Source organism: Phyllostomus discolor, chromosome 13, assembly GCF_004126475.2.
Source record: "Phyllostomus discolor isolate MPI-MPIP mPhyDis1 chromosome 13, mPhyDis1.pri.v3, whole genome shotgun sequence".
Classification (NCBI taxonomy): Eukaryota; Metazoa; Chordata; class Mammalia; order Chiroptera; family Phyllostomidae; genus Phyllostomus; species Phyllostomus discolor.
In genome coordinates, this window is record NC_040915.2 from 51,198,309 (window position 1) to 51,208,028 (window position 9,720).

Below are 9,720 nucleotides of genomic sequence, written 5' to 3' on the forward strand. Positions count from 1 at the left end.
CTGAGCGTCTACTATGTGCCAGACACCAGGGGTAGAATAGTCATTAAGAAATAAAAATCCCTTCCCTAGTTCCCAGATGCTAGTTCCCTGCCTCCCTTGGCTCACACTAGGGGCAACACTTTAGGGCTTTAACACTGTCTCATTTCCTCCAACAGTCCCGAACAAAACCTTCATCTCTACGACAAGATTCAGGAAATTACAGCAACAGCAGCTGTTGGACCCTTCTCCCCCTGGGGAAACGAAGCTTACATCCCAAAACAGAAAGTCAAACAGGAAAAAAAAGCATACTAATGCAATCATCCTTTTTCAATCATAGCCTCTCAACTGTACTCTCCAGGAAGCCTCTTCAATAAAATGAAACAGTTCCCTGGAAGGGAATGCCATTAGCAGAACCTACACTTCACTAAGCCTAGCCCCCTGATTACTGAATGAGCCTAGAAGACCTGCTGCTTAAAGTGACCAGAGGGCAGTCTCAAGACTAATAATGAAGGTGCCTGTGGATGGCTGGGTAAATTCGCCTATCACACAATTTCCCTTCCCCTCCCACTCCCCATTCGAGATTTTAAATATTCAAGAAAATAAGGTGGGAGTTTATTTAAACAAGTTCGGGATAATGAGCAAATACCCCAAGTCCACTTGAAAGTTAAAGGTACACAACATATCAAACGCTGGTGAGGTTTATGACTATCACTGCTGGGTAACACTGACGGTCTCTGCGCGCCAGGCCACACGATAAGCCTGGTCTGTGCACTAACTCACCCAGCCGTTTCAGATTTGCACTTTCCCCGTTTTGCAGATGAGGAAACAGAGGGCAGACAAGGTTCACACATAAATATCTCAGGTCACTGTACTTGACATATATTGATTTTATCTATTCAAAACTCCCAGCTCCACCCTCGCTGGTGTGGCTCAGTGGATTGGGCATCGGCCTGCAAACCAAAGAGTCACTGGTTCAATTCCCAGGCAGGACACATGCCTGGGTTGCGGGCCAGGTCCCCAGTAGGGGGCACACAAGAGGCAACCACACATTGATCTTTCTCTCCTTCCTTTTCTCCCTCCTTTCCCCTCTCTCTAAAAATAAATAAATAGCCCTGGCTGGGGTGGCTCAGTGGATTAAGCGCCGGCCTGTGAACCAAAAGGTCACCGGTTCAATTCCCAGTCAGAGCACATGCCTGGGTTGCGGGCCAGGCCCCCAGTTGGTGCATGAGAGACAACCACATATGGATATTTCTCTCCCTCTCTTTCTCCCTCCTTTCCCTCCCTAAAAATAAATAAATAAAATAAAAATTAAAAATAAATAAAATCTTCCAAAACGAATATGAAACTGGGGCACCAGCAGCCAACTTCCCCACCAAATGGAAGTCAAGCAAAGTCAAGGGTGCGGGCAGGGCTGACTTAGGCCCCAGGCACTTTTGCTTTCAACAGCCCCTTCCTGCATTACAAAAAAAAAAAGAAATTCAAAAATGTATATATTTTATGACTAGAGTGGCATAATGATGAATATAATCCAGAACACATTACACATTACTTCTATATTCATATTGTCTTTATGATTTTAAAATAAAGTACAAATAAATTAAAATAATTAAAATGCATTAAATTTGTTAAAATTAAATATTGTAGGACCTAACCACTGTGCCCACTATGCCTAATGGGGAGTCCACCCTGAGTGAGCAGAGGAACGGACCAGAGGACATTATCTAACCCCTGGAACCAGCCATACCTAAACTTTGACCATCCCTGAATTTCTCAGTTTCCTGAGTCATAAATTCACTTTCTGGCCTAAGCTAGTTTGAGCTGAGTTTCTAGTCACTTGCAAGCAAGAGGGCTGACTTACCTGGTCTCCCAGCTACAACAGGTGGAAGCTGACCTTGCAACAGCAACTGGGTCTCAGAGCAGAATTCTTACCCACTGCCAGCAGCAACCACGAACCCCTTCTGCCTCTGGCATCCTCCCAGTTTTCTCTAGAGGGACAGTTTTCGAGAAACAGTTCTCCCAACTTACACTTCCGGACAAAGTCGCCCACGTGCTTTGTCTTCATCAGAGCGGGCTGACTGCACTCTTCAAAGAGAACAAAGAGGGCATCTAATACCCCTTCCCGGGAAAGCGAAGACATCTGCTGTTGAGTCATAAAGGGTGCTTTCCCCTAAAAACAGCAAACAGCAGATGGAGACACTGTCAATAATGAAAAGCTTTGATCAATAACATCCATCCACACAGAGTAAATTACAAGCCACCAGCTCGGCTAACTGCTCACGGCACACGCTAACGGCACGATTCCGTGGCTTCGTTCTTTAAAGAGACATCAATTGACAGTCATTAAGTTATCACTTGTACGATTCCATTACTGTGGGTTTCTTTCACCAGCACCTGGGAAGAAGAACTTCACGTGTCTGCCATTAATAGGAAAAGATCTTCCTTTCTTAACGGTCTGAGACTCACAGGAACGTTTATTCTGGACCTTGCTGGTCTTGACATGTCTCCATGGCTCTAGAACAGGAAACAGTGATTGCCACTTCCTGCACGTGTACCCAGAGGTTTATTAATACAACTCCAGGTTCTTTCATTCACTACAGTGAATTCAATCTAGAGTGGAACAAAGGGAGTGACTATACTAAAACTAAATTCATTCATGATCTAGAGCAACAGTTGCAAACTGACAGACTGTGTCTAGCCCACAGACATGTTTTGTTTGGCCTGTGGTATGTAAAATAATTAGAATTATCTGCCAATATTGAAAAATCAGATTTTGCCAAAAAATGGGGGCAGAGGCAGATTTCGGGCTTCTCTTGAAGTACTGCTGGGTCTCGCCACCCTGCCCCACGTTCCTGCCTGGTGCTTTGAGCTGCGCCTATGGAACGAGGCCCCTCTGGATGGAGAATGAGTTGTGTATTTCACTGCAGACCTGACCTGCAGTTTTCCACCAGGCCCAAATGACGCATTTATACTCCCTGCCTGGTCCCCAGGGACATGAGTTTGCAACCCCTGGTCTAGAGCAATGGATCCCACGTGTCAGGCCATATAGACTGTGGGGCAGTCTCTCTGCTGCTCCCATCAAGAGGCGGAGTCTATTTCCCCTCCCTTGAATCTGAGCTGTTTATGTGTCACACTTCAACCAACTAAGTATGACACATGTGGCACTGCTTTTGCTCTTTTGGAAAGCCAGCCACCATGTAGAGAAAGAAGCTCAAGCTGGACAGTTCAGCAAACTATGGCCCATGAGCCAAATCTGACCCACTGCCTGTTTTTACAAATAAAGCTTTATTGGAATACAGCCACGCTCATTTACACATGGTCAAGGGCTGCTTCTGTGTTACAGTGGCAGAGCTGAGTAGTTGCAGCAAAGACCATATGGCCTACAGAGTCTAAAATACTTATTATGCACCCAAAAAAACTATGGTCCCTTGGTTAGACTTACCGAATAATGAGAGATCTCATAAGGAAGAGAGACCAGGTAGAACAGCTCTGGGGCCCCCCAGCCTGCTGGTAGCACCCAGATGTTCCAGTTGTGGCCAGGCTCCCAGCTCAACACGGCCCCCTGAGTGACCCCAGCTAATGTTATAAGGGGGAGCAGAAGCTGAATTCAGCCAACCCACAGAATCATCAGAAAAATAAATCCTCCTTGCTTTAAACTTCATGAGTAGTTTGTTACACACCACTGGATGATAGAAACAGACTAGCTACACTTGAATCACCTGGAGAACTGGAAAACTAAAAACAAACAAACAACCACAAAGAAACAGATTTTTCTGATACTATCTGCAGCCTATTGAATTAGAATTTTACAGTGTGTAAATTAAAATCTGTTTCATTAACAAGTCCTCTAAGAAATTCAAACCTCAGCCAGGTTTGTGAGGCACTGGCCACAGTATCTGTTCCTTTACAGTTCTGCCACTAACTCAGAAAAATAAAATTCTTTGTTTCTTCTGTTCTTTAACAAGTGTAGACTAAGTAGAGCAGCAGTTACCAAATACGGTGGTGACTCTTAATAGTTTTCAAGTCTGCCATGACATAAGGAAAAAATGAATACCACATAATGACTCTTTTATAACACTATACATACCCAAATTTTAAAAGGGTCTTTTGTTCTGAAATTATGTCCTTTTCTCTTGGTGTTTCTTAAAATACCCTCTTTTTTATGAAATAAAAGGACCAGAAGATAGTAAGTTTTTTCATTATCTCTTTGGGGTTTTTTACATACCTTACTTGGCAAAATAAAAAGCTGGCAAACCTAGGTCAGCCCAGCAAATTTGTGAAATTTTATTGACTCAAAAATCTAAAAGTCTGCCAAATACTGACCTAGAGTTCATTGAAAAGTACTACTAAGTAGAACCTGAAACTCACTCTAAAGCAACAATAAATTTATGTTCACTTAGCAGTGATTACATTTAGGAGGGTATTTATGAAAGGAACCTGTGTGATAATAAATACTCCCTCAATGAAAAACAAAATCATCACTCTATTAAAACCTTATTAAAATGACATTTTATAGAGAAAGATCAGCACCCTCAGCTGTTTACATTAGGCAAATGTTAAGTATATGCTACATTTGCAAATGATGGCTTTCCTGGGGGTGAGGAAATTCATTTAAAAAAAAGATGAAGTGGGGATTTACCCACAATCCTTACTGTTATGAAACTTAGTGTTATAAAGGCATTTTATAAACTGACATACACTAGCAGTGTTGCCCAGCGGTTGTGTGACCAGTGTCTGGAGTAAGACAGATCAAAAATAGAGCCTGGCTGTGCCACATGCAAGCTGCATGATCCTGGACAAGTCCTTGCCTCCCGAGATCTGTGTCTCCTTCAATGTGGAATGTAACGAAGACAGTCCCTGCTTTTGTTACAGGGCTGAAGAAAGATAATCAGGAGCATGCTGGTCTGTGCCCAGCACACTGGAAGCCACAGTTATTACTATGTAATCAGCATATTATAAGCGCTTTAAAAATTTTGTAATAAGTCAGGAATGTTCTGGAGTAAAAACCAATGAAAAGGCTAAAAAACAGAATATCTCAGGACTTAAAATGGAGAGAAGGACAGTCCCAAAGAACTACCTAAGCTTTCAATCTGTCTCCATTCAGACCTGTGTAAACATTCCCCAGCACGAATATTCTGAAAAAATAAAAATAAAAACCATCAAGAACATATCAGCATTTATCATCACACAGATGCCCTACATAAATACCCTCCTAAATATAATCAATCCTAAGTAAACATAAGTTTATTGTTACTATAACTATTATTACTATTTGGGCCTACCAAGAGGTGGACAAGGAGCTAAGTGCTTTGCATGGATAATCTCATTTAATCCTCACAACTGTCCTGTAAATTAGGTGTTATAACCTCTCTTTTAAAGAGTGGCAAACGGATTCAGAGGAGGCAGTTGACTCACCCAAGGTAACACAGCTAACAAGTGCTGTGGCTAGAATGCAAACCTAAATCTTCACCACTAGCTCTGTTTTACACCTGACTTGTGAATACATAAGCCAAAAAGGATCTCTACATCAATGGTGTTACATCTATATCAGAAACAAAAGAATTAGAAATCTACTTGGATAAAATCTCATGATATTAATTTTTAATACTTCTGGGGTGATGGAAATGTTCTACACCTTAAGAAGAATGTAGGTTTCACAGGTGTGGTATTTATCAAAACTGCTTTTTTTTTTAATCTAAAACATAAACATCCCTTGAATGAAAAAGAAATAAGATTACACCTACAGAAATTTTAGTCTAGCAGACCTTTGTTCATTTGCTCCTTTCTTTAGTAAAAGGCCAAATGTTCGTACAGATGTATGAAGTGCATGAAATAATTTTTTAAAAATTTCCTTCAGCCCTGGCTGGCGTAGCTCAGTGGATTGAGCGCGGGCTGTGAACCAGGCATCGCAGGTTCGAATCCCAGTCAGGGCACATGCCTGGGTTACAGGCCATAACCCCCAGCAACCACACATTGATGTCTCTCTCTCTCTCTCTCCCTCTCTCTCTCTCTCTCTCTCTCTCCCTCTCTCTCTCTCTCTCTCCCTCTCTCCCCCCCCTCCCTCCCCCTTCTCACTCTAAAAATGAAATAAAATTAAATTAAATTTTAAAAAATTTCCTTCAAGGGCAAGGTTAGCTATCTACCCCTGCCTGCACAGTGACCCCTTTTACCCAGTACTATCAGGGCATATAAAACACCAAATGGGATTCTCCTAGATTAGCCTCAGTGTTATAATAAAGGCAAAGGTGAGTGACAAGAAAGTTCCAAGGAAACAAACTCAGGTGAGCAGAGCTGGCAACCTGTTACCTGGAAAAAAAGATTCAGCCTGGAGGCCCGGCTGGCAATGGGCTCAGCAACACCAGCGTCCGGTAGATTCCGTGCTCCATACTTGAATTTCAACATCTCCCCAATGGTGCTGAAAGGAGACAAGAGAAGGTCAATGTAAGGAGAAAGGGTTTGAGAGAGCTTGACCTTCCTCAAGATATCAGTGACAACGTGGTGAGGATCAACCATCATGCGGGTCAGGGGATACTCAGTCTGGTGACTGAGAATAAAAACCAGATTTGTATTCACTGTAACAGGTGATGCACCTATCTGACATAATCGCTCACTTACAAATTTATTTTCTGCCCCCCTTAGAATGTAAGCACAAAAGCAGGGATTTCTATCCTCACATAGTGAGGACACATATAGTGTGGTACACAGTAGGTGCTATTAGTAGTTACTGAGCAAACCATATTAATATGTTGGGAAATGATTCAAGTGTTATGAGGTTAAAAAAACTTCAGGAGAGGGCAATTGGGGCATAGGTGCGCGTGTGCACCAGTGCAATTGCAACTTTTAACAGTGTGGTCAGAGTAGACTATACATGGAGAAGGTAACATCTAAACCAACACCTGAAGGGAATGAACAGCAAGCCTTGCTGACAACTGGAGAAACTACCCCAGGCTGAGGGACAAGCCAGAGCTAAGGTTCGGAGGCAGGACCTGGCCTTCTCTAATATAATAGCAGGGGGACCAGAGGCGCTGGAGCGCCGTGCAAGAGACCGGAAGTGGCCAGTGGTGGATGGATTCCGGGAATATGAAGACACTACATTAAGCTCACACAGGTAGTTAGCTGCTGCTGGACTCCACTAGACACAATGAAGGTGGTGCTGACAGGAGGCAGGGCAGAACACCATAGGACCCCACTCAAGGTCAGAAAAGAACAATTTCCTGCTGCCGGGGGCACCTTCCCAGCAGACCCCCTCGGCTCCGATGGGCGTGAGCCTCGCCTGCTGGAGCAGACCTTCCCAACCACCAGCAGCCCTGGGGGCGGGACCACCGCCCTCCCTCCTGCAGGAGGCAAAGTGAGATTGGTGTGGGTGGAGGAGGCCCTTTCCGAGGTCCTGTGAAGTGGGGTGACGGAGACTAGGGCGTAGGGTGGCGTTCAGACTCACGCTCAGAGGATCCCACCGGTCTGCCCTCTGCTCGGCTCACTGCTTCCCGCCGCCACGTTCGAACCAGAAACGGCGGGTCCAACCTATCAGAGTGCCCGTACCTATGATTGACATCTGCATACTAGCCACGCCCCTCCCAAGTCCTTAAAGGGAGAGGCGGAGGGGCGGGCCTTGGAATTTTGAAATTGTCCGTTAAGCGGGATGCAGTGTTTGGAGAGCCTTGGTTAGTGTATAAGATCCCTGGGGAGGTTGCTAGGGCGGCGTCCCCTGCTTTCCTGGCAGCTGCGAGGAGGAAGGGAGCCAGGCCTCTGCCTGGTCTCGTTTCTCAATCTTGGCTTAAGTCTAAGTACTTGTTACTTTGGCAAATCAACTGGTTCTCTGCTACAGCTGAGGTAGCAGATGTTTTGAGTTGGAACTTCCACCTGCCTCGGTGACAGCATCTTTGGTCTAATGTCCTGCAGAGAGTAGGTACAGGTATTGAGACTGTCTGAAAGGATATTTTAAAATAAAAGGCAAGAGATGTAAACAGGCTCTTCACTAAGGAGGAAATCCAAATGACCAACAAACATGTAATAAGGTGCTCAACCTCACTGATAATCACAAAATAAGGAAAATAATGCCACAACGAGATAAAATAATATGCATACAGATTAGGGGGGATCCGACAGTTTCAAAGAAGAGGAGCTACATGCATTCATACATGGAACTGTAAATTAGTACAGCGTTGGCACTGTTTGTTAAAGTTGAAGATACGCACATTCTATGACTCACTCTCATAACTTACTCATGTAAGTCACATGAGTTACGTGACTTACTCATGTAATTAGAGAAACTCCTAATTACATACATGAGGACACATGTACAGGGATGTACAAATAGTATTGAGTGGTGTTAGGGGGGAAAAAAACCTGGAAGTTACCCATCAGCAAAAGAAAGGATAATTTCCTATTTGCACTGTTTTCAAACAGCGATGAAAATGAATAAACTACAGCTAACTACAATGACATAACGTGTCTCAGAACAATGCTGGATAAGAACTGACAAGATAATGTGTTTAGTGAGGGATGCATCTACAGGTGGTAAAACTGTATGAAAGCAAAGTGTCAGGGTGCTGCTGTGATCTGCTTCTTAAGCTGGGTGGTAATATGGAGGTTTAATACTTATTCAACTGCGTGTATTATATCCTATTTATGTGTATAAAAGTTAAAGTCCTTTCTGTACTCTCCTAATCCCTACAGATAGAACCGGAAGTGTGTCACTATACTCACACACTCACACACATGTGCACGCATCAGTACAAAAGCAAAGTTACGGACTTGCTTAATATGCTTTTTCCCCCCAACACAACTTGTTATTCATTCCTGGGACAATAACGATAGCTGTGATTTATCAAGCACCCCCTTCCTTTACCAAGCACTTTATTCCTTTGAATCTCATTGAATCACAACCCTAAGCAGGAGGAATTGTAATCCACACTTTACTCAGTGAGGTTGAGGGAGGTCGAGTGACTAATCCTGAGTCATTTAGCTTTAGGTATTGGAGCTAGGTTTGGAACTCCAAGATTAATGGACTCCAAATCCTTTGCTCTACACAAAACCTGCTTCTCAGAAGAGGTTACAGATTCTCCCAGCCTCTGCTTTTGTCACGTTGCCAGGGCTGACCCAGTCCAGAAAAATGTATAAAAATAAGAAATGTTTCTAATGACTTGAGAGGTTTTGGGAACAGCAAGGTGAGGGGAGACACAAAAAGGGTTGTAGGCAGCTCTTGCCTTGATATGAAGAATCTCAGAAAAGCTGTGAATGCAGATCTAGTCAATGCTTCCGCTGATTTCTCTAGTCCAGCAAATTGTTAGTTTCCAGGCATCACAAACAGAGGCTTTACCAGCATTGCACGGGGTGTACTGACACAAAAAGGAATTGTGAGACTTATTCATCCTAAATTAGAATGCAATGTTAACACCCTTTTGCACTGTGCTGAATCCTCAATATCCTCCTAATGGCCCAGTAGCACAGTTACTGACCTCTGCCAATCTTTGATGAAACAAGACAGGGAATAAACAAATAAAATGAAGAAAGAAACATGAACTGAAAACCACATTAACTCTACTGCTTTTCTTCCAGGGGTGGTCCCTACGCAGGAAGTGTGGAAGGAAAAGAGAGTAGGGAATAGTGACTGTGCCAATACTCAAAGGGCAAGCACAGCCAAACAGAATGAACTGTCATTAGAACTAGCCCATCAGGGGACCTTGTGTTTGTTCTTGCCCACAATGAAGCAATGATCCGTTCTCTGTTGACTGTGAATCCGTG

The 9,720-nt window shown here is 43.6% G+C and overlaps 1 protein-coding gene across 14 annotated transcripts in view; it reads right to left on the reverse strand.

Annotated features, from left to right (window-relative positions):
• The window catches only part of CIT (citron rho-interacting serine/threonine kinase), a 142,585-nt gene extending 135,090 nt beyond the window's left edge, over positions 1 to 7,495 (reverse strand). For all 14 annotated transcript variants that reach the window (XM_028527119.2, XM_036014609.1, XM_028527115.2 and 11 more), the window contains exons 1-3: positions 7,415 to 7,495; positions 6,283 to 6,391; positions 2,005 to 2,146 (exon numbers count right to left, since the gene is read on the reverse strand). In XM_028527119.2, coding sequence (XP_028382920.2) covers positions 2,005 to 2,146; positions 6,283 to 6,378 — 238 coding nt within the window. In that variant the 5' untranslated portion in view covers positions 6,379 to 6,391; positions 7,415 to 7,495. The remainder of the gene's footprint in view (positions 1 to 2,004; positions 2,147 to 6,282; positions 6,392 to 7,414) is intronic.
• Positions 7,496 to 9,720: the final 2,225 nt, after the last annotated feature.